Source organism: Dipodomys spectabilis, unplaced genomic scaffold (assembly GCF_019054845.1).
Source record: "Dipodomys spectabilis isolate Male_0828 unplaced genomic scaffold, ASM1905484v1 ptg000062l, whole genome shotgun sequence".
Classification (NCBI taxonomy): domain Eukaryota; kingdom Metazoa; phylum Chordata; class Mammalia; order Rodentia; family Heteromyidae; genus Dipodomys; species Dipodomys spectabilis.
This window is the reverse complement of record NW_024870739.1, coordinates 2364620-2389387: the sequence shown is the minus strand read 5'-3', so window position 1 is coordinate 2389387 and position 24768 is coordinate 2364620. Positions and strand designations below refer to the sequence as shown.

The 24768-nt window shown below is 46.2% G+C and overlaps 1 protein-coding gene across 1 annotated transcript; it reads left to right on the top strand.

Moving 5' to 3' along the window:
• Positions 1 to 3957: 3957 nt before the first annotated feature.
• On the top strand, positions 3958 to 24285 carry Tekt1 (tektin 1). The gene is made up of 8 exons (XM_042680603.1): positions 3958 to 4042; positions 5014 to 5221; positions 13215 to 13380; positions 17190 to 17318; positions 18045 to 18188; positions 19377 to 19599; positions 23225 to 23421; positions 24036 to 24285. Exons 2-8 carry the CDS (start codon positions 5032 to 5034, stop codon positions 24244 to 24246), a joined length of 1260 nt encoding a protein of 419 aa, XP_042536537.1. The 5' UTR covers positions 3958 to 4042; positions 5014 to 5031; the 3' UTR covers positions 24247 to 24285.
• Positions 24286 to 24768: the final 483 nt, after the last annotated feature.

Sequence of the window (24768 nt, the reverse complement as noted above, 5' to 3'; positions counted from 1 at the left end):
CCACTTTGAGCCACAGCACCACTTTCAGTTTTCTGTTGGTTAATTGGAGATAAATGTCTCAGACTTTCCTTCTTGGGCTGGGCTGGCTTCGAATCACAATCTTCAGATCTCAGCATCATGAGTAGTTAGGATTACACACATGAGCCACTTGAGCCTGGCTAAAGTTTTGAAGTGATATAAAATAAAGACGTAGTTATAGAGTGAAAAGTTTTCTTTTCTTTTTTTTGGGGTCTAGTCGTGGACATGAATTCTGGGCCTGGGCACTGTCCCTCTGCTCTTCAGATCAAGGCTAGCGCTCTATCACTTGAGCCACAGTGCCACTTCTGGCTTTTTTCTCTTTGCTTATGTGGTGCTGAGGAATCGAACCCAGGGCCTCAGGCATGCAAGGCAAGCGCTCTACCACTGAGCCACCTTCCCAGCCTCTGAAAAGCTTTATTTTCATCTCATGATAAGCCTTGTAATTTTGCCAGGACCTTGCTACCTCACTGCTCTAACACCAGGAGCCTAGGGAAACGGAAGTTGGCAGGAGCAGAGTTCTTCCAAGGATGCTTGGGCAGAGGACCCAGGATCAAGCTTTTCATCTTTCTGTTCTTGAGCATCAGGCACAGATAATTAACATAATTTTCTAATTTTTAAAAACATTTTTATTATTGTCTTTAAGTAGTTGTACAAAGAAATTCCCATTCTACAAAACAGAATATGAATACAAGGTGTCTGACAACATTGTCACCCTCACTCCTAATCTATCCCTTCTCTCACTTTTTATTTTACTGTAAAATTTTATTTTATTGTAAAGTTGCTGTACAGAGGGGTTACACTTACATGAGTAAGGTCATTTCTTTTTTTTGGGGGGGCGGGCCTGGTCGTGGGGCCTGAACTCTGGGCCTGGGCACTGTCCCTCAGCTCTTCAGCTCAAGGCTAGCGCTCTACCACTTGAGCCACAGTGCCACTTCCGGCTTTTTTCTTTTTGCTTATGTGGTGCTGAGGAATCGAACCCAAGGCCTCAGGCATGCAAGGCAAGTGCTCTACCACTGAGCCACCTTCCCAGCCCCATGAGTAAATTTCTTGCTGAGCATTGTTACCCCCTCCTTTGTTGTTCTCCCACTACCCCTTCCTTCCTCCACCTCTCTCACTCCTCCTATAATTTTCTAATTTTCAAAGGCTTTGCTTTGTAAGGCCAATGGATATGATTCTACTTTCTTTCATAACATGGGCAAATGAGAAACTTAAAAAAAGAACTAACAGGGCTGGGAAGGTGGCTCAGTGGTAGAGCGCTTGCCTTGCATGCCTGAGGCCCTGGGTTCGATTCCTCAGCACCACATAAGAAAAAAAAAAAGCCGGAAGTGGCGCTGTGGCTCAAGTGGTAGAGCGCTAGCCTTGAGCTGAAGAGCTGAGGGACAGCGCCCAGGCCCAGAGTTCAGGCCCCACGACCAGACCCCCCCCCCCCCCAAAAAAAAGAACTGCCAGACGCTGGTGGCTCATGCCTGTTATCCTAGCTTCTCAGGAGATCATGCTGAAGCCAGCCAGGCAGATAAACTGGAGAAACACTTATCTCCAATGAACCTCTAAAAGCTTGAAGTGGAGCTGTGGCTCAAGTGGTAGAGTGCCAGCCTTGAGCAAAAGCAGCTCAGAGACAGTGCCCAGGCCCTGAGATCAAACCCCAACACAAAGCATGGGATGGTGGAGAGAGACACATCTTCCCTAATGTATAAATATAACGACTTCTGATCTACACTTAATAAACTCACATTTTATCTTTACGTGTGTGTGTGTGTGTGTGTGTGTGTGTGTGTGTGTGTGTGTGTATGCATGTGCACATGTACATAAAAACTGTGGTCTGAAAGCTTGTCTCTCCTAGATTTCGGTGTTGAAATCCTGACTCCCCAAGGTGGTGGTCCTGGGGTGGGGCCTGGGAAGGTGATAGGTCACCTTGAGGTTAGTGCCCCTCTGAAGGATGTCTCAGAGAGGGCTCTTGCCTCTTCTGTGTGAGGACATAGAAATGGCCATGTATGCACCACCTCCTCCTGTATGCCAAAGGAGTTTTGGGGTGGTTTTTTGTTTTTGGTTTTGGTTGGTCGTGGGGCTTGAACTCTGGTCCTGGGCTCTGTCCCTTAGCTCTTCAGCTCAAGGCTAGTGCTCTACCACTTGAGCCACAGCACCACTTCTGGCCTTTTCTCTTATGGTTCGAACCCAGGGCCTCAGGCATGCAAGGCAAGCACTCTACCACTGAGCCACCTTCCCAGCCCTTATTTTTATTTTTATTTTTTTGTTGGTCATGGGGCTTGAACACTGGGCCTGGGTGCTGTCCCAGAGCTCTTCAGCTCAAGGCTAGCACTCTACTACTGAAGCCACAGTGCCACTTCCAGCTTTCTGAGTGGTTTATTGGAGATAAGAATGTCACAGACTTGCCTGCCCAGGCTGGCTTTGAACCTCAGTCTTCAGATCTCAGCCTCCTGAGTAGCTAGGATCACAGTTGTGAGCCACTGGCGCCTACCCTCAACTTGGTTTTTTATTGTGACTGAATTCTAGAGTGGGATTGTTGAGGAATGCTGCTGGAAAAGGAAAGGACTTGATGTTGGAAACATTTGGGACTTAACGTTTTCTGGGTTCCCTGTCTTTTCTGGGCCCACAGAAGGCTAGTTTCCTGACTCTCCAGTAGACAAAAATCACCATTTTGGGGGAAGGGGATAAATATATCCTTACGCCTTTCTAAATATGCTTCCTAAGGCTGATAAATACTAAAACAGCCAAGTTAATCACATCAAGCCAAACACTTGTGTGTGTGTGTGTGTGTGTGTGTGTGTGTGTGTGTGTACTTAGCTGTCCCTTAGCATTTTTGCTCAAGGTGCCAGCATTGCCACTTGGGCAACACCTCCACATCTGGCATTATACTAGTTAATGACTATAAGAGAGAGTCATGGACTTTCCTGCCCAGACTGGCTTTGAACCATAACCTCGGATCTCAGCCTTCTAGGTAGGATTACAGGCACCAGCCCCTGGCACCTAGCTCAAACATCTGTTTTTATACATAGATCCATTCTCCTTTCAGAATGTCTTTCAGATGTAAAATTTTAAATTGTAGGGTAACTATCATTACTTTTTTAAATTGATGTTGGTCCTGTTGCTTGAATCCAGGGCCTAGGTGCTGTCTCTGAGCTTCTTTTCTCAGTTTGCACTTTGCCATTTGAGCCCCAGCTCCACTTATAGTGATTTTGTTGTTTTGCCTTAAAAAAAAAAAAAAAGGTTAATTGAACATAAGAGTCTCAGGAACTTTCCTACCTAGTCTGACTTTGAACATTGATCCTCAGATCTCACCCTCCTGAATAGCTAGGATTACAGGTGTGAACCACTGGCACCTGGTTCTTACCATTACTTTTATTTTGTTTTAAATCAGCATCAAGGTCTATGTCATTTGTTTTATTTCTCTTTATGGTTACTTTCTGTCACATGGGTGGTACTAATTTTCCATTTCGGGTAGCGGTGGAAAACCTTCTTTTAAAATAAAATAGATGGTACATCAAAGGAATGAATGAATAAAACGCCAAACTAACCTTACAGCTGGTGCAAATCAGGAAGTGGCACGGGCCCAACAACGGCCGCTCACACCTCTAACATTAGCTGTTCAGGAGGCTGAGATCCCTGGGCAAGATCTCCAATGAACCAGCAAAAAAGCCAGAAGTGGAGGTGTGGCTCAAGCGGAAAGAGTGCCAGCCTGGAGCATACAATTCCAGGAAATGGCCTGAGGCCTTGAGTTCAAGCCCGCTGCAGGTGAAGACCCCTCCCAGCATCTGCGCCTGCCCCTCCCCGGCCCCTGCCGCCGCCCCTCCCCGGCACCTGTTCCCGGGCAGTGGCTCGCTGGCTGCAAAGTGTGCGCATGTGCAGAGGCCTCCCAAAGCACCGTTTGGCGCAGGAGCCAATCCCCTCACCGGTGGCCGCGTCACCGGTTGCCATGGGGACCGCGTTGTTTAACTGTGTCCGAGTCTCCCCAGCTCCAGTTGGAGTGAGGAGGGCCTAACCTCCGCTCGCTCTCCGAGGCGTTGAGGTAAGCAGGGCCCACCCGGCTCACCCCTAAAGCCTTCGGTCTTTTGGAATCAGCGCTAACGTAGGTCCCCACGTCTCCCAAGGCTGCGTACACTTGGGGTTATGCTTTGGATTTCACCGACCAACTTGGGAGAGGCCATGGGGAGAAATGGCCCGAGGAGAAAGCGGGGGACACGGTCTGCGGGACCGGGCTCGGCTTCCACCCGAGTGCCCGGCGTCCCGGGGCCGCCCAGGCCCGCTTCCCGTCGAGCGTTAGACGCAGTCCTAGGGTCTTGAGCTGGGGTGCCTGGGCTGCCTCTGCCGGATGCCGTCCTGCGCCCTCCTTTTTCTTTTCCTCTGACCTGAAACGTTTTCAGATCCTTCTATCTGTTGAATAGCTCGATGCCAGCTGTCCGTGACAGACGCACATTTGTTTGCTTCTTTTTTCTTTTTATTTATGTTTTGGTGCTGGTCCTGGGGCTTGAACTTGGGGCCTGGCTGCTGTCCCTGGGCTTTTGTGCTCAAGGCTAGCACACTCTACCACTTTTAGGCCACAGCACCACTTCAGCTGTTAATTGTGGTTAATTGGAGGTAAGAGTCTCACAGACTTTCCTTCCTGGGCTGGATTTGAACATCCAGTCTCAGATTTCAGCCTCCTGCTTAAATAAAATTACAGGTGTGAGCCACCAGCTCCTGGCACATTTATTTCTCAAGAGAATATACGTCTGGGCTCATCTGTTTGGTAGAACACTGCTTTATGACCCAGCAATGCTATGACCAAACAACATACTGCTCACCTTGTAGGGCTTGGTGATGCTGGTTTCTTGATGTAGGTGCTAGCAACATCAGTGTGTTTATTTTGTGTACAGGTTATGGCTTATGTACTTTTCAATATGAATATCATAGCTTGATATACTACTACTACTACTAATAATAATAAAGAATACTCCAAGTATTTTCATTTAATCTAAAATCCAGTCTGCCTTTCACCAGGACTTTGGAAATCTCAGAATGGCCAGACTCATACAACCTCCTCCCAAGTTCCTGCCCTCAGAATGGCAAACCATTAACAAGAACCATTACCACAAGGCAGAAGCCCAGAGGTGCCGATCTGAGCGCCTGGTGGTTGAAAGCCAGAGGCTTGTGGAAGAAATCAATAAGAGCACAAGGAGATCTCAGTGTGATTCAGACAAGAAACTTGGTAAGCTATTGAGCATGCTCAGAGGGGCTGGAGCTATTACAGTATCACACTCAGGCATGGACACATGTCATCAAAGGACACTAGGAGAGACACTCAGTCTGCTTTCCATACATCCTGCATCCAGTCATGGATTACATATTAATTGAGCATCTATGGACCACATAATAGGAAGAGGGAATGAGTTCAGGGTCTACTTTTATAGGACTCTGTCTTGAAGAGGAGAAAGATTTTTTTTTTTTTTTTCTATTGAATTATTGTTATATATATTTTTTTTTTTTATTGTAAAGCTACTATACAGAGGGTCACAGTTACATGAGTGAGGTTATGAGTACACTTCCTCTTGAACATTGTTACCCCCTCCATTGTTTTCCCCCTACCATCCCCTCCCTCCCTCCCTTCCCCGAGGTTCTTTTTTTTTTTTTTTTTTTTGATTGTGATTAAATGATTACATAATTTCAAAGTCACAAGTTCATTCTAACTTCCCTGGAGCAAATTGTCTACCACAGTCTGTAATATATAACAGTGTTCACATGTTATATACCATATTTGTGATCAGCAGCATGAGGATATTTAGTAGTGGTTCAACCAGATGAGCGGGAGTTCTTTGTTTCTTAAGTCCTGTTAGTTTTGTCGTATCACTAACCTTTTGGATTTAGCATCCACTTATGAGGGAGACCATGTACCGTTTGTCTCTTCGTTCTTGGCTTACCTCGCTCAACATGATTCCTTCTAGCTCCATCCATTTCCCTGCAAATGCCATTATTTTGTCATTTCTAATGGCTGCATAATATTCCATTGTGTATAGATACCACAATTTTTGGATCCATTCATCTGTGGTGGGGCACCTAGGTTGTTTCCATATCCTAGCTATTGCGAACAGTGCTGCAATAAACATGGAGGTGCACGTGTCCTTGTATATTGGTTCCTGTTGTTCAGGGTAGATGCCTAGAAGTGGTATGACTGGGTCGTAAGGGAGGTCAATCTTTAGCTTTCTAAGGACCCTCCAGACTGCTTTCCAAAGTGGTTGTATAAGTGTACATTCCCACCAGCAGTGTAATAGGGTTCCTCTTTCTCCACATCCCCTCCAGCATTTGTCGTTGGCTGATTTGTGGATGTGGGACATTCTGACTGGGGTAAGGTGGTATCTCAGGGTTGTCTTTATTTGCATTTCCTTCACCACCAGGGATGATGAACATTTCCTCATGTGTTTCTTTGCCATTTTTATTTCTTCATTTGAGAAGTCCCTCTTTAGTTCCCTTGCCCATTTAGTAATTGGTTTGTTAGGTTTGGGAGGGATTAGTTTCTTGAGTTCCCTGTATATACAGGATGTTAACCCCTTGTCTGATATATTGCTGGTAAATATTTTTTCCCAATTAGTTGGTTGTCTTTCTAGCTTAGTTGCGATAGATTTAGCTGTGCAGAAGCTTTTTATTTTAAGGTAGTCCCATTTGTCGAGTCTCTCTCCAACTTGTTGTGACCCTGGGACTCTGTTCAGGAAGTTCCTTCCTGTGCCTATTAGTTCAAGTGTCTCTCCTACTCTGTCCTGCAGTAGTTTCAGAGATTCAGGTTTAATGTTAAGGTCTTTAATCCATTTTGAGTTGATGTTGGTGCATGGTGATAGGCTGGGGTCCACTTTTAGTTTTCTGCATGTGGCTGCCCAGTTTTCCCAGCACCAGCGGTTGAAGAGGCTGTGTTTCTTCCATTGTATGTCTTTGGCTCCTTTGTCGAATATCAGCTGGCTGTAGGCCTGTGGATTTATATCTGGATCTTCTATTCTGTTCCATTGGTCTTCGGGTCTGTTTTTGTGCCAGTACCATGCTGTCTTTGTGATTATAGCTCTGTAGTAGAGTTTGAAGTTCGGCATGGATAGCCCTCCCATATTGTCTTTATCCCCTAGAATTGTTTTGGCTATTCTAGGTCTTTTGTTGTTCCATATAAATTTTTGGACTGTTTTCTGTATTTCAGTGATGTACGTCATTGGGATTTTAATAGGAATTGCATTGAATTTGTATATTAATTTTGGAAGTATCACCATCTTTACTATATTAAGTCGGCCTATCCAGGAGCATGGGAGGTCTTTCCATTTCCTAGTGTCTTCTGCAATTTCTTTCTTTAACTTTTTATAGTTCTCATTAAATAGTTCTTTTACATCTTTGGTTAGGTTAATTCCTAAATATTTTATTTTTTGGGAGGTTATTGTGAATGGGGTTGCTCCCTTTATTTCCCTCTCTTCCTGTGCGTTATCAGTGTATAGGAAGGCAACTGATTTTTGTGGGTTTATTTTGTATCCTGCTATTTTGCCGAAGTGACTTATGATTTCTAAAAGTTTGGGGATGGAGTTTTTGGGATCGTGGAGGTATAGTATCATGTCGTCTGCAAAAAGGGATAGTTTCACTTCTTCTTTCCCTATGCGGATCCCTTTAATGTCTTTTTCTTGCCTTATTGCCCTGGCTAAGGGTTCTAGGACTATGTTGAAGAGGAGTGGAGACAGTGGACATCCTTGCCTTGTTCCTGTTTTTAGGAGGATTGGTTGTAGCTTTTCCCCATTAAGTATAATATTGGCTATTGGTCTGTCATAAATGGCTTTTATTGTTTTTAGAAATGTTCCTTCTATTCCTATTTTCTCCAGAGCTTTTAGCATGAATGAATGTTGAATTTTATCAAAGGCCTTTTCTGCATCTGTGGCGATAATCATGTGATTCTTGACCTTGGCTCTGTTGATATGCTGGATTACATTTATTGACTTACGTATGTTAAACCATCCCTGTGTCTCTGGGATGAAGCCTACCTGATCATAGTGTATTATTTTTTTTATGTGTTTCTGGATTCTGTTAGCTAGAATCTTGTTAAGGATCTTTGCATCTGTGTTCATCAAGGAGATTGGCCTGTAATTCTCCTTTTTGGTTGGGTCTTTGCCTGGTTTGGGGATGAGTGTGATATTGGCTTCGTAGAATGAGTTTGGGATAGCTCCCTCCTTCTCTGTTTCTCTGAAGAGCTTGAGGAGTATGGGTATTAGTTCTTCTTTAAAGGTCTTATAGAATTCTGCTGTGAATCCATCTGGTCCTGGGCTTTTTTTTGTTGGAAGACTTTTGATAGCTTCCTGTATCTCATTATAGGATATTGGCTTATTTAATTGGTTAACTTCTTCTTTGCTCAGTTTGGGTAACTTGTATTTCTCTAAAAATGCATCCATTTCCGCCAGATTTTCTTCCTTTAGAGAGTATAGCTTTTGAAAGTAGTCTGTTAGAATTGTTTGGATATCTTGGGTACGTGTTGTGATGTTTCCCGTGGCATCCCTAATCCTATTAATATGGGTTTCCTCTCTTCTTTTTTTAATTAATCTTGCCAACGGGCCATCAATTTTGTTTATTTTTTCAAAGAACCAGCTTTTTGTTTGGTTTATTTTGGTTATGGTTTTCTGATTTTCTAATTGGTTAATCTCTGCTCTCAATTTGGTTATCTGGCTTCGTCTAGTAGCTTTAGGTCCCATTTTTTCTTGTTTTTCTAGCTGTTTTAGTTGCAACATGAGATTATTTACTTGGTCTGTCTCCATTCTCTTGATGTGGGCACTGAGGGCAATAAATTTGCCCCTCAGGACTGCTTTTGCTGTGTCCCACAAGTTTCTTTGTGAGGTGTTTTCATTTTCATTGAGTTCTAGGAAATGCTTTATTTCTTCTCTGATCTCTTCTGTTACCCAGGCCTTGTTAAGGAGTGTGCTGTTCAATTTCCATGTATTAGAGAAATTTCTGCGGTATGCTTTGTTATTGAGAGCTAGCTTGATTCCACTGTGGTCAGATAGGATACAGGGGATTATGTCGATCCCTTTGTATTTGCTTAAGTTCCTTGAATGAACTATGATATGGTCTATTTTGGAGAAAGTTCCATGAGCTGCTGAGAAGAATGTGTACTGTGTTGTTTTAGGGTGAAATACTCGGTAGATGTCAGTTAATTCCGCTTGAAGTATGGCCTCACTTAATTCGGTAGCTTCTTTGCCAATCCTCTGGTTGGTAGACCTGTCCTTTGGTGAGAGTGGCGTGTTAAAGTCTCCTAGTATTATCGTATTGGGATCTATTTTATTCTGTAAGTTTGAGAGCATTTGTTTAACATATCTGGGTGCACCGATATTTGGGGCATATAAATTGATGATGGTTATATCCTCCTCTTGGATTGTTCCCTTTATTAATATGTAGTGTCCATCCTTGTCTTTCTGTACTGATTTTAATGAAAAGTTTATTTTGTCAGATATCAGGATAGCTACACCTGCTTTCTTATTGGGGGAATTTGATTGGTAGATCCTTTTCCACCCCTTCACTCTGAGTTTGTTTGTATGTTTGGCTGAGAGGTGGGTCTCCTGAAGGCAACAGATGGATGGGTCTTGTTTTCTGATCCAGTCCTCAGTTCGTTTTCTTTTAATTGGCGAATTCAGCCCATTTATATTAAGAGAAAGTATAGAGAGATGCATTGTTGTCCCTGCCATTCCGTTTTCCTAAGTTTTTCTTCTTTCCTTTCCTCCTGTGCTTGCTCAGTTAGACTTTGAGTAATGCCTGTTTGGGGCAGGTCCCAGTTCCTGGTTGCTTTCTTCAGGTTGTGTCCCCCCTCTTAGAATTCTTTGTAATGCTGGCTTAATGTTTATGTATTCATTTAGTTTTTCTTTGCTATTAAAAGTTTTCAGTTCTCCATCGAATGTGAATGCTAGCTTTGCCGGGTATATCAGTCTGGGTTGGCAGTTATTGGCTCTCAGGGCTCGTATGGTGCTTTCCCAGGCTTTTCTTGCATTCATTGTTTGTGTGGAGAGATCTGCAGTGATTCTAATTTTTTTCCCGTTGTAGTATAGCTCCTTCTTCATTTTTGCTGCATGCAGGATTGTTTCCTTATTATTCAGATCCATCATTGTTACTATTATGTGCCTAGAAGTGTTTCTCCTGGGATCTTGCTTGTTGGGTGTTCGATAAGCTTTTGTGATGTAGTTAAGATGGTCGTTTTTGAGGTGGGGAAAATTTTCATTGACTATCTTGTTAAATAGGTGTTGCATTCCCTTGCTCTGGAATTCCTCACCTTCGTCCACTCCGATTATGCGAAGGTTAAATTTTTTAGCATTATCTGCTTGCTCTTGAATTTCCCTTTGGTTTAATTTGAGTGATTTTTCCATATCTGTCACTTTTTGGTCCAGTTGGTGTATTCTGTCTTCTGTATCTGACACTCTACCTTCCATTTCATTCACTCTGTTGACCGTGGCTTCTATTGTGGTTTGCATGGTGGAAATGGATCCCTTTATGGATTCAATGTTGGTTCTCAGAGTACTGATCTCACCTCTCAATGAGGTGAGATCAGTATGCATTACCTCTAATTTGGCGTTTATCTCACTTCTTACTGAGGTTTGTGCAGCTTCTATTTTTGCATCCAATTTTTGTTTGATATCCTGTATATCTTTTGATAGTTCATCCTTGTGCTCTTTCAATTTCTGATCCATTTCTCGCTTTATTTCTTGAGTCATTGCCTCCAGCAACCCTTGGATGTAGTTTTTGTCTTCCATTCCTGCTTTGCTCCCACTGGGGCTCTCCCCTGCGTGGCTGCTGGCTTTTGAGGTGAGCTTGCTGTCCTGGGTAGTGGTAAACCTTGTGATTTTTCTCTGTGATTTTCGCATGGGGGTTCAGGAGACTGCTCTTCAATCTTGTTTTGGTGTGTCTGTCTTTGCTTGGTTGCTGATTCTCTATTGGTAGAGAGAGTCTGTGTCTGATCTGGATTCTGTTGGGAGCCTATTTCCAGCTGCTATTCACTTAGGATTCTCAGCTCTCTGCTGTAGCAATTCCCGCCTTTGGAAGGGTTGAGCAGCCTAGACTGCTTGTGTTTGCTCCTGCGGGTGCTCTTGGGAAGATCAGATGCTCTGGATGCACTCTCCCAAATACTGGAGTCTGCTATGGGCTCCTGATGTGTTTTTGTTTGTTTTGGGCTGGTTGTGGGCTTGAACTCTAGGTTTGGGTGCTGTCCCTCAGCTCTTCAGCTCAGGGCTGGCACCCTACCATTTGAGCCACAGCCCCACTTCTGACCCTTTTTGCTTTGTTCAGGCGCCGGTCCCCTGGCCTGGTTCCGGCCCCAGCCTGGAGCGCGCTCGTTAGGCCTGTGCTAATGTGTATACCACCTTGGTTATGCAGCCTGGAGGACACAGTTCAAATTTCTTCTACTGTTGGTAGTCTTGACCCAGGGGCACTGTTCCTGGCTTGAGCATTTAAGCTCCCTTCCCGGGGCGCTCTTGCTCTGGCCTGGCCAGCAGAGTGTGCTCCACCGGCTGGTGGGGCTCTCGAACAGTTCCCAGTTTTAGTGGGTCCTGTGGTCCGGGTGTTGGGGTAGGGAGTCTAGGTCAGGGTCTGGGGATTCCCTCCAGCTCTGGTCTCCCTTGATGGATTCCCTGTCCCCTGATGGGTACTCACCCTGTAGGTCGTCAGTTGTTGTTGCAGTCCGTCAGTTGTTGTTGCAGTCCGAGTTCAGTTGGGGTGGTTGCGGGCTGGGTTGGGCGGCCCCCCGCCGGGTCGTTGCAATCGCGACAGGTCCCTTTGTGGCGCTGCTGGTGCCGGGTGGCTTTGGCGGGATGGAGCCTCTCCTCTCCGGTGGAGAGTGATGGGTGGGGTGGGATCCTCCTGGAGACTCCCGGCTGGTAGGTTTCTCTGTTCCTGGCGATCCGCTGTTCTGCAATCCGGTACCTGGTGATCTGCAAGCAGCCCCCTGTGTCTCTGTGGCTCCGGCAGCCCCTGCCGGGCCGGCTGGCCGGCGGCTTGGCGCACTGCCGCGCGGCCAGTAAAGGTTGGGGGAGGGGTCTTCGCTCTTCTCTGTTCTGAAATTCTTCTTTTCCTCTCTTTCTTTTTTTGTTATTTTCCACCTCTGGTTTTTCTCTGAGTGTTCGTCTTTTTGTTGTTGTCGGTCTCTTGGGGAGATTAAAGGTTGGAACTCGAACTCTCTTTTTGGTTGGAGAGAGCTGTGGCGTTTCCCTACTGCCCCGTCGCCATCTTGAGCCCTCTCTCAGAAAGATTTTTTTAAATGAATAATTGGAATATAACCAGATAGGTGCTAGAGAGGTAGAAAATAAGAAACATTTCCCTAGAGAGAAATGGTGGAGCTCATCTTGGAGAATAATTTTCTCTGGATAATTCCATGCTTCTAAAGAGTTTAAAAGATGGTACCTTAACAAAAAAAAAAAGATGGTGCTCTTAAGAAGAATCAAAAATAGATGTAAAATGAAACAAACTACATTTTCCGAATGCCAAAAAGTCATAAACCAAGGGTCCCAAATGTCTATAGTAGCCAATTAGGTTTAAAAAAAAAAGGTCGGGAGGAGAAGCAGGCTTAAATATAAGGCAACAGGGGTTGGTGGGGGCTGGTTGTCTTAGTATCTGTGATTCAGTGAATAGTTCTAAAAACTTACCATTTCTAATGGCACCAAAGGAAGGCAGGTTCTGGTGGCTCATTCCTATAATCCTAGCTACTCAGGAGGCTGAGATCTGAGAATCATAGTTCAAAACCACCCTAGCAGCAGGAAAGTCTGTGAGACTCTTATCTACAGTTAATCACCAAAAAGCCAGAAATGGAGCTCCAGCTCCAGTGATAGAGTGCTAGCCTTGAGCACAATAGCTTAGGCCCTGAGTTCAAGCCACAGAACCAGCACAGGAGCACACATACACACACATACCACCACTACTACGTGGAGCTCATTGCCAATGACTATGCCCATAATTCTAGCTACTCAGGAGGCTGAGATCAAAGGATTATGGTTGAAAGCCAGTGAAGGCAGGAAAGTCTGTGAAACTCATTTCTCCAATTAATCACCAAAATGCCAGAAATAGAGGTGTTCAATTGGTAGAGTACCAGCTTAAAAAAAAAGCTCAGGGAGAGTTTCTGGGCCCTGTGATCAAGGCCCAGTACTGGCACAAACAAAACAAAGCATAACAAAATTGAAACATGACCAAAATAAAAAAATCCACAACTTCTTCATGTGCTTCAGAACAGAGACTCCAGGAACTCAAGTTCTGGAGGCAGGAGTTGGAAGACAAACTTCAGCAGCTTGTGCACGAAACTGATGACTTGCTCACGTATAAAACTCGGCTGGAAAAAGCCCTAAAAAGCTTTAAAGAGCCACTGCAGATCACTGAGATGTGTCTAGCCTACAGGTAGGAAAACGTACTCTCACGTTTAAGGAGTCTGGGGATGGTCAGCACAATTGGCATGGAGTGCTATGCTTTCAGGGCTCCAGGCTTTTTCTATCTTGTTGCTCTCCTGCACATAACATTCTCACCCCAGGCAACCTCATGATTTATGATGGCAGCTAGAGTGCCAGACATTATGACTACATTCCCCAGCAAGCTCCTGCTTGGGTAGGGTTTTGCCATTCACCATTTGTACTTGCATCTCATTAATCAGAACTTAATCACATGGCCATATTGGTAGAAATTAGGAAATGATGGTTTTTATTTTAGGCAGCTGGGTGCTCAGATAAAATAAAATCAGAAGTCTTATTTCTAGGGGAGGTGCGTGTACCTACTGGGAGGGAATCCATCTATTCCCTATATGAAGCCACATAGAAACATCTTGTGAGGGTTGGGAAGGTGGCTCAGTGGTAGAGCACTTGTCTTGCAAGCATGAGGCCCTGGGTTCGATTCCTCAGCACCACATAAGCAAAAAGAAAAAAACCTGGAAGTGGCGCTGTGGCTCAAGTGCTAGCCTTGAGCTGAAGAGCTGAGGGACAGCCTCCAGGCCCAGAGTTCAGGCCCCACTACCGACCCCCGCCCCCCCCAAAAAAAGAAAGAAACACCTTGTGATCCAGGAAGCACTAGACTTTTTTTTTTTTTTTTTGCCACTACTGGGATTTGAATTCAGGGCCTTTAGCATGCTCAGCTTGCTGGCTTTGCTGACACTCTACTTACTACTTGAACAATGCTTTAACTTGACTTTTTGCTGGTTAATTGGAGATGGAGTCTTTCAGACTTTTCTGCCCCAGCTGGTCTTAAACAGTGATCCTCTAGACCTCAGCCTCCCAAGAAGCTAGGACTACAGTCATGAGCCACTGATGCCAGGTTAAGCACACCTTTTCTTTATTTTGGCAGTTGTGGGGCTTGACTCATGGCCTTTTTTGCTCAAGGCTAGTGCTCTTCCACTGGAGTCACAACTCTCCTTCTGGTTTTTGAGTGGTTACTTAGAAATAAGAGTATCTGCCCCCCCCCCCCATCCCCCAGGGACTTTTTGCCTGGGCCACCTTGAATCAGGATCCTCAGCCTTTAGACTAGCTAGGATTACAGTAAGGATATCTTTTTATTATCCTTTTTCTCTTATAAATTTCTGAGCAGATGATGCTGATTTTTAGACCTGTTCCCTTGAGCCCTAGTACAACCCCTGCCCCAATTTTCTCCATCCTAGAGACTGAGCTTTTCCACATATGGACTTTTACAGGTCACCTAATGTTTAAAATATAGTTACTGCAACCCCACATCCCAGTTTCCTGATGATAAAGAGCAAGGTCCTTATCTCAGCAAATAGTTATCAGTCAATAGGTCACGTCTATAATCCTAGCTACTCTGGAGGCTGAGATCTGAGAATCTTGCCAGTCCCCTCAGTAAATACCTTGAGACTCTTTTCCTTCTTTCTTTCTTTTTTTTTTTTGGGTCCGGTAGTGGGGCCTGAACTCTGGGCCTGGGCTCTGTCCCTCAGCTCTTCAGCTCAAGGCTAGCGCTCTACCACTTGAGCCACAGCGCCACTTCCAGCTTTTTTCTTTTTGCTTATGTGGTGCTGAGGAATCGAACCCAGGGCCTCATGCGTGTAAGGCAAGCGCTCTACCACTGAGCCACCTTCCCAGCCTTTCTTTCTTTCTTTCTTTCTTTCTTTCTTTCTTTCTTTCTTTCTTTCTTTCTTTCTTTCTTTCTTTCTTTCTTTCTTTCTTTCTTTCTTTCTTTCTTTCTTTCTTTCTTTCTTGTTAGTTGCAGGGCTTGAACTCTGGGCCTGGGCACTGTCCCTCAGCTCTTCAGCTCTAGGGACACAGCGCCACTTCTGGTTTTCTGGTGGTTTATTGGAGATAAGAGTCTCACCGACTTTCCTGCCCAGCCTGACATTGAATAATGATCCTCCAGATCTCAGCCTCCTGAGTAACTAATATTACAGGCATGAGCTACTGGTGCCCAGCTCTTTGAGACACTTATCTATAGTGAACCACCAAAGAGCTGAAAGTGAAACTGTGGCTTAAATGGTAGAACACCAGCCTTGAGTAATAAAACTCAGGGATAGTGCCCAGGCCCTGAGTTCAAACCCCTAAACCAGCATAAGAAGTATTGTTATATGGTCATGATTGGCTCAGAGACCACTCCAGACCCATATCTCACCTCCAAGTGTGGCTGCATTAGTGCCCTGTCTTCCTCCTCCAACCCAGCAGGGACTCTGCAGCAATTACGCAGCTGCCCCATCAGGTTTAGAGAACACTGGAAGCAAGAGGAGGTGGCAGTGGGCCAGGGGCTCATGGCCTAAGGATGATTGTCATGCCGAAGGTTCAATTTACAGAGCATGTCGTCCTAGATGCCATGAATGGTTGTGGATGCTTTCTCTCATTGGTTCCCTGCTACTGCTATGAATTGCTAATATGAATTGCTAATAGTTATCCCTAGTTTATAGAAGAGATGATCAAGACATAGATAGCTTGTTTCATGAGTGTCAGGTCACACGTCGAGTGGAGTATAAGTGGTTTGGAGAATGCAGCATAGTGGGCTGTGAGCACTGCACCATGCCTAGTCTGTGACTCTGGTAAGTTAGCCTGTCTGAAATTTGGTTTCCTCATCTGGACTTGACACAAGGTCAAGTATGAGGGGAGTATGGCTCAGTGACAGGAGATGCTGAGCAGTATTTGTTAATTTGCCCCCAACCGTCATCCTTAGACCCCTTATGAGCTAGGGTTATAGGTATAAACCACTGTACCCTGATGGTTCTTTGAAATGGGTCTTGATAATTTTTTTTTTCTCTTTTGCTTACGCTGGTACTGAACAACCCCCCTCTTCTCTCCACCACTTGAGTCACTGAGATTACAGCCATGAGCCACTCTAATCCAACCTCATATTCTTTTTATTAGTATTATAATGAAACTTTTCTCTGGGTTTGATCCCTTGTTGAGAATCGAGGCTGTAGGAGGGGGATGGAGAGAGGTGCCTGTCTTTGAAATTCAAAGTCAAAAGACAAGGTTCCCAAGCTGGGCACTGTTGGCTGACACAGGTCATCCTAGCTACTCAGGAGGGTGAGATCTGAGGATTTCGGTTCAAAGCCTGCCTATGCAGCAAAGTCTGTAAGACTCTTTTATATATGGTTAACCACCAAAAATCCAGAAATGGAGTTTTGTCTCAATTGGCAGAATGTCAACATCGAGTAAAAAAGCTAAGGAAGGGCTGAGAAGGTGGCTCAGTGGTAGAGCGCTTGCCTTGCATGCCTGAGGCCCTGGGTTCGATTCCTCAGCACCACATAAGCAAAAAGCAAAAAGCCGGAAGTGGCACTGTGGCTCAAGTGGTAGAGCACTAGCCTTGAACTGAAGAGCTGAGGGACAGTGCCCAGGCCCAGAGTTCAGGCCCCACTACCGGACCCCAAAAAAAAAACAAACAAAAAGCTAAGGAAGAGCGCCCAGACCCGAAGTTCAAGCTCAAGTGTCGTGTGCATGACACGTGCGCACGTATGTGCACATACACAAGCACACACGTGCATGACAGTGATTCAGGAGGGATAGGCTCCAGGGTAGATGCTTGATTAGGAAGGAGGAGTGGTGATCATTTTTCAGACTTTGTGTTTGGGAGAGTGAGGTGGCCCGGCCATCAATCAGCATCTCACATCCACGCTTTCACCCTCACGCCTGGGGCTGTGCCTGGTGCTCAGGTTGGCACCCAGGCGGGCTCATGTCCTGCCCTGCATGGCCGAGGCTGAGTGGCCTGCCCTGTGAGCTGCCTATCCCCATGGCCAGGGAGAAGCGGGTGGGCACCGACTTGGTGCACGACGAGGTGGAGCAGGAGCTGCTGAAGGAGGTGGAGATCGTGCAGGGTGTGATGTCGCTGCTGACCCGTACACTGGAGGAGACCACAGAGCAGATCAGGTAGGGTCCAGCCAGCTCCCTCCACCACAGGGGTGCAGTGGGCACCCCAGCCTACCCCCCCCGTGCCTCCCGTGAGTGGCACCATGCCCACGCACGCGCGACAGCAGGGCCCACAGCTCACACAGCGCTCAAACCCGGCCAAGTCAGGAAATGTCACTGCTGATAGCGACCATGGCTGGCGCCTGGAATCCTTGTGACCCTGAGGCCAAGGCCTGAGGATCACAGTTGGAAGCCGAACCAGGCAGAAAAGTCTCTTATTATCAATTAACCACCCCAAAGCCCAAAGTGAAGATGTGGCTCAAGTGGTAGAGCACCAGCCTCAAAGGAAAAAGCTAAGGGACAGTGAGCACCCAGGTCCTAATTTCAAGTCCCAGTATTGTCACAAAAAGGAAGGGAGGGAGGGAGGGAGGGAAAGAGGGAGGGAGGGAAGGAGGATGGAAAAGCAAATGTCCTGTAGAAGGGAGGATCTTGTGGTCTAGGCTTCCTTGTGTGTCAATGTGGCATCAAGCCTCCAGTGGTATGGCATGGGTAAGCAGGGCTGGTGGTGGGGAGGATGAGGTGGGGGAAGGGGAGGACGAGGGAGAGGGGAGGGTGCCTGGCCCCTCAGTGCCCTGCCTGGCTTCAGCTGTGTTCTTCCCCGCCCCCCCTCCGGCCCCCAAGAACCGGTGGGTGGCGCCAAGGCTGGGCAAGGGGGAAGACACCTGGCTCCCTACCTTCTCCCTGCAGGCTCAACCGTTCTGCTAAGTACAATCTGGAAAAGGATTTGAAGGACAAATTTACAGCCTTGACCATCGAGGACATCTGCTTCTCGATCAACAACAACTCACCAAACATCAGATATTCTGAGAATTCCCTGAAGGTTGAACCCAAGTAAGTGGGGCTCAATTTGCTTCCGCCCACTCACCCAGATGGGCAGGATCCAGTAGGGAGGCCCCACCATCTGGTGGGTCCTACCTGATGGGGTCTAAAGGCTCCTGTCCCTTTAAGAAAGCCTGACCTGGCTGAAGGTGCATGATGCACATAAATGTACATGGTAACCTGCAATTCTTTGGACAATAATTTGAAGGATAAAAGAAAAATGATGAATTCTGCTGGTGCCAGTGGCTCACACCTGTAATCCTAGCTACTCAGGAGACTGAGATCTGAGGATCAGGGTTCAAAGCCAGCCTAGGCAGACAAATCCAAGAGACTCTCATCTCCAATTAACCAGCAAACAACCAGAAGTGAAGGTGTGGCGCAAGTGGTAGATTGCTAGCCTTGAGTGAAAAAGTTAAGTGAGAGCTTGAGGACCTGAGTTCAAATCCAGATCCCCTCATTTCTCTCTTACACACACACACACACACACACACACACACACACACACACACACCTGAAAATGAGCAATGAAAACATGCCTTTAATTCCAGCTCCTGGTGAGGCAGAGATTAGAAGGATGGAAGTTTAAAGGCCAGGCTTGGCCAAAAGTTTGAGAGACCTCATCTCAACTAACAGCTAGGCATGTTGGCATGTGCTTGTCATTCCCACTGTACAAGAAGTATAAATAGGAGACAAAAATAAGCAAAAAAATAACAGCTAAAACAAAAGAGCTAGGGATGGTGGCTAGCCTCAAACTTGTGATCCTCCTATCCCGTCCTCTCTTGACCCTTCTGCTCTGTGGATATGTCTTTTATCCTCCACAAATGTAGCCATACTCCTACTTTCTAGTAGATTTTCTTTGCCTGCTTATGAAATAGCATTGCACACTGTATCCTGTGCATGTCCTATTTACTCTAGTTAGCACTGTTCTGAGAGTCACTAATGTTCACAAAAAAAATCATCATGAAATGCCACCGTATTCATTTATGTGGATGCACAGCTTCTATCACTAGCTAAGTATATTGTTATTGACAGACTGCTGTTGACTCTGCCTAGAGGTAGAAGAACATTTCTGGGGCTTCTGAGGTGTGGGGGCAGGCTTAACTCCTAGTGACTCCCAGAAACCTGTCCTCCTCCCAGCCCTCCTGAGCCTGGACATGGCGTGAACACTTGTGTGTATGTGTGTGGGGGGGTTTCTTTCAGCTCTGTGAGTCTGGAGGACTGGCTAGAATTCTCCAACACCAATGTGGAGAAGGCAGACAAGCAGCGCAACAACTCCCTGGCCCTGAAAGCCATGGTGGACCAGATCTTGTGCCAGACAGCCAATGACCTGCGCAAGCAGTGTGACTTGGTGAACACAGCATTCAAGACTGGCCTCAAAGCAATCAAGGGTGCGAGGGACAAGCTGTCTGATCATCTGACCTTGGTGAGGTCCCCAGGAGTGCGGAGGAGTGATGTGAGGTTTCCATGGAAACGAGGGTGCCCTGGGCCAGGCTGCTGCCCCACTGGGTTGAGGTGGGAGGGGGATGGCTGGTAAGAGGTGGTGGTTTGAAGTCTCTCCATCTTAGCAGCAGGCTTCAGGATTTGGAGACTGGAGTGGCACTTGGTCCACCCAGTAATGCAGAGGGGAGGAGACAGCTCTGTACCCAGCTGTCTGTTTAGGTAACCCTATGCAGGAGGTTGAGATCTGAGAATCGAAGTATGAAGCCTACTGGGCAGGAACTTACCTTTCCATTAAAAAAAAAAGGGCTGGGAAGGTGGCTCAGTGGTAGAGCGCTTGCCTTGCATGCATGAGGCCCTGGGTTTGATTCCTCAGCAACACATAAGCAAAAAGAAAAAGCCGGAAGTGGTGCTGTGGCTCAAGTGGTAGAGCTGAAGAGCTGAGGGACAGTGCCCAGGCCCAGAGTTCAGGCCCCACGACCGACTCCCCCCCCCCCCAAAAAAAAGCACTCAACTTGCTGACTTATGCCTGTCTGTAATCCTAGCTACTCAGGAGGCTGAGATCTGAAGATCAAAGCCAGCCTGGGCAGATAAATCCAAGAGATTCTTGGCCCAAGTGGTAGAGTGCTGACTTTGAGCAAAAAAGCCAAGCAAGAGGTACTGAGTTCAAGTCCCATTACTGACACCCATCCTACCCCACACATCATGCACACATAGACACATGTGCACACACAGAATTTTCCCTGTTTTGTCATCCTTGGTGTCTGCAAAGAGATCGCCCCCCCCATTCAATGCCACAGCTCCTGGAATGTTCAGTCCCTTGTATAACATTGGATAGTATTTACAAAGAACCTACACATACACTCAGCTTTGATGCCTTATTATATCTAATGGATATGCAAATTGTTGTTCTACTATATCATTTAGGGGAAAATGGCAAAAATGTCTCTAAGAATCAATTATTGACTTTATTCCCTAATCCCTTCACACTGATAAAACATGCTGCAGAAAGACGAATAATTTTACACGAGTTTCTCTTCTTCTGGTCACACTTCCTTAATTGCTGTGGTCAAACATGATTGAGTCAATTAGAAATGGTTGTTTTTTATATGGCTAGGAAATGAATTAGTTGTTACTTTAATTTGATCACTACCTTGTTTTCATTTTGAGATACTCTGTCATGAGATACTCCATTTGGAATTTTCTAATTTTACTGGTCATTGCTTTTCTTTTTTTTTTTTTTTTTGGGGGGGGGGGTCCGGTCGTGGGGCCTGAACTCTGGACCTGGGTGCTGTCCCTCAGCTCTTCAGCTCAAGGCTAGCACTCTACCACTTGAGCCATAGTGCTACTTCCGGCTTTTTTTCTTTTTGCTTATGTGGTGCTGAGGAATTGAACCCAGGGCCTCAGGCATGCAAGGCAAGCACTCTACTACTGAGCCACCTTCCCAGCCCTGGTCATTGCTTTCTTATGAGCTGAGAATACTGTGATGCATGTTTAGTCTGATAATATTCGAGCTCAGCCACAGCGTCATTGAATAAGATATTCAGTTGCTTGACATCTAGTTTGGTAACAGAACCTAAACTATACTGGGCCTTAAAAACTAATTCTGGGTGCAGGCTGTTCACACCTTGTAATACCTGCTAGTCAGGAGGCTGAGATCTGAGGATCAAAGTTCAAAGTTAGTCTGGGCAGAAAAAATCCCTGAACTCTTTATTTCCAAACCAGCAAAAAGCCAGAAGTGGAGGTTTGGCTCAAATGGTAGAATGCTATCCTTGAGCAATAAAAGCGTGCATGCGCGCGCGCGTGTGTGTGTGTGTGTGTGCGCGCGCGCGACACACACACACACACACACACAGATGTACCTGAGTGGGTGGAACTAGCAGATTCGTCTGCCTTTCTGCCTTTGGGTGGGAGGGTGCAAAGGCGCGTGCGCCCTCTGGTGGGCGCCATCATGCAGCACTTAACAGCTGTCCTTAACAGACAGAAACTTGAGCCTCCTTGACCTTAAACTCCCATGCCTATAGAAGTGTGAGAAATACGTTTCTATTCTTCATACATTACCCAGTTTCAGACATTTGTAAACAGCAGCTGAACTGGAATAAAATGTACTGGTGATAAAACAGCAAAAGTAATGTCATCGTGTGGTGAAATAGTGCGTTGCAGCCGTGTCACGGGGATTTCAATGTGGCCAGTATTTTGAATCAGTGACAGCACACAGCCTGTCACAGCTGCTTAACTCTGCTCATGTCTGTGTCTCATGCAACTGTATTTATGGACACTAAAAGTTGAATTTTATTTTGAAGTTTGCACAAACAGATGGCAAACATTTTGGGGCAAAGGGCACAGTTTGCTGATTTCTAGTCTATTAGTATTGTTTTAAGGAATTCTAGATTTCAGAAAAGTATATACTTGGGCTGGAGGTGTGGCTTAGAGGTAGTGTGCCTGCCTAGCAAGCATAAAGCCCTGAGTTCAAACCTCAGTATCATAAAAAAATAAAATACAGTTTATAAATGCCACTCTAAATAAATGTTCAAAAGATTTTTAGCAAAGTTTGAGGTGAGAGTAACTGTTAGTCAAAATCAAGTTAAAGTGATTAACTCTGTGAAATTAAAACTAATATAAGTGAACTGAATTTAATAAATAATTGGAAATGTTAAGAAAAAATTTTAAGAAAACCAAATACAATGTATGGTTTTCATTTTGGGTTCTATCTTGAATAGATCAATTCTTTAAATACAGCCAATCAGAGATTAAAACACTGTATTAGATGACAGCAAGGAATTATTCTTTATCCCTCCCTCCTTTCTTCCCAGTGTGATAAAGGTATTGATTATGAATCAGGTGCTAGTGGCTCATGACTGTAATCCAAGGTCTTCAGGAGGCTGAGATCTGAGGATTGAAGTTTGAAGCCTGACTGAGAGATCAAAAAAAACCCCAATTAACCAGCAAAGATCTGGAAGTGGATGTGTGCCTCAAGTGGTAGAGCACAAGCCTTGAGCAAAAAATGGCTAAAGGAGATTGTCCTTACCCTGAGTTCAAGACTCAGTACTGGTTAAAAAAAGATTCTTTGGGGGGGGGGGGGCTTTTCTGAGGATGGAACCCAGGGCCTTGCAAAACTTGTGGGCTTTTGTGGGCCATTCTAAGAATCTTGCATATGTGCTCAGGCAAGTAGTCTACCACTGAGCTAGAACTACCAGCCCCAACCCTAACTATTGATCTCAGAAATATTTGTAATTGTGTAATGTGTAATATGTTTTTGGTGCAAAAAGCCACCCTCAAAAATAGCAGCAAAGCTCAATGTACATCATGGCAGCCTTTCCCCAGGCTGTCAGCACATAGAACCAGTGCTGGAGAGGGTTACAGGAAACCATGGCGCTTTCTGTGGATGATACCCCAGTGGTTGGCCACAGCAGCAGTGTGATCCTGTGTGCAAGGAATGAGGTAGCAATGGTGGCCACACACACACACACACACACACACACACACACACACACATCCCTTTGGGGATGAGCAAGCAGATTTATCTGAGCCTTATCTCTCAAAATTCACCTTGTGTTGTTGAGCTTTGAGGAGGATTACCCAGCCTCACCTACGTCAATTCTTCCTATCAGGTCATGGAAGAGATTGCTTCCCAGGAGAGAAATATTGCAGATCTTGAAAAAGCCATTCTTGACCAGGAAGGGCCTGCCAAGGTGGCCCACACGCGCCTGGAGACCAGGACCCACCGGCCTAATATAGAGCTGTGTTGTGATGTTGCTCAGTATTGCCTGATCCAGGAAGTGGATGAGATTGCCTGCAATATTGCAAGGTAAGCCAGCAGCAGGACAGAGGGGCCTTTGGGGGCCTCACATTTTACGGATCCCTCCCTAGAGCCTTAGCATTTACTCAGGCAGCTGTGGGAAAAGTGGATCTCAGCATTAACTTCCTTAAAGAAGCTCAAATCCAGAAGTTCAGAGAAAAATCTGTGGTCCTGGGGCTTGAACTGTTCCTTAGCTTTTTCACTCAAGGTTTCTGCTCTATCACTTCAGCCACAGCTCCACTTCTGGTTTTTTGGTTACTAATTGGAGATGAGAACCTTATGGACATTCCTACCTGGGCTGTCTTTGAACCATGATTCTCTGCTCCAGCCTCCTGAGTAGGTAGGATCATAAGTGTGAGTTTGTGGTTTTAAATATTGGCATTTGGACTGAAGATACAAGCTCAAGCGGTAGAGTGCTTGCCTTAGCAATGTCAAATCCTGAGTTAAAAATACACATGTTATATACTTTATATATTTACACATAAACACACATAGGCAATGGCAACCAATCAGAAATCTAGGGCGCCATCCTTTTGACTTCCACCTTGATACCCATTCAAGTGTGTCTCCCAGAAAGGGGTGTGGAGAGGAGTCAGTCCTGGTGTTGTTGGTTCTCCCCGCAGGCTTAAGGAGTTCCTGGACCAGGCCAGGGTGGAGCTGAAGGGGCTGCACCAGCGGCAGCTGGCCCTGCAGGAGGAGATCCAGGTGAAGGAGCACACCATCTACATCGACGAGGTGCTGTGCATGCACATGCGGCAGTCCATCCCGCCGCGCGATGGCGAGGAAAAGGGCAACTGGGCCGGGGGCATCCGCCCAGACGCCGTTTGCTCCTAGGGGCGCCACGTTCCCATTAAACCACGTTCCACATCGACAGCAGGAACCCCCATTTCATTACACATCGACAGCACAGAACTCTCTTTAGGCCGGCAGGGGCTTGGGGCTCACCCACCTCGGCCTCTAGGTGGGGTCCCCTACACACAGATTTCTGGGGGCCAGGGCTTATGCGCGGCGGCTGGGGGGGGGGGGCGTTGGTTGAGGGACGGGGAGGCCTGCATGGCCAGGAAGGAGGCGGAGCCAGGCGGGAAGGGGGCATATGGGGGGGGGAAATTCTGGTGAGGGGCATGTCTGGTAGGGAGGGCGTGGCTACGAGGGGCTTGGCCTCTATAAGGTGTGGCCGATAGGGATGGGCCTGGCCAAGTGTGGGCGTGGCTAGGAGGAGGTCCCTGCTGGTCACAGCCCCCCACCCCCACCCCCCATGTGCAGATGAAATCCCCATGTGCAGATGAAATCCCCTAGAAAGTGACATGGTGGCTCCTGGTTTGTGGCTCAGTGGTAGAGTGCTTGCCCCGTATGCAT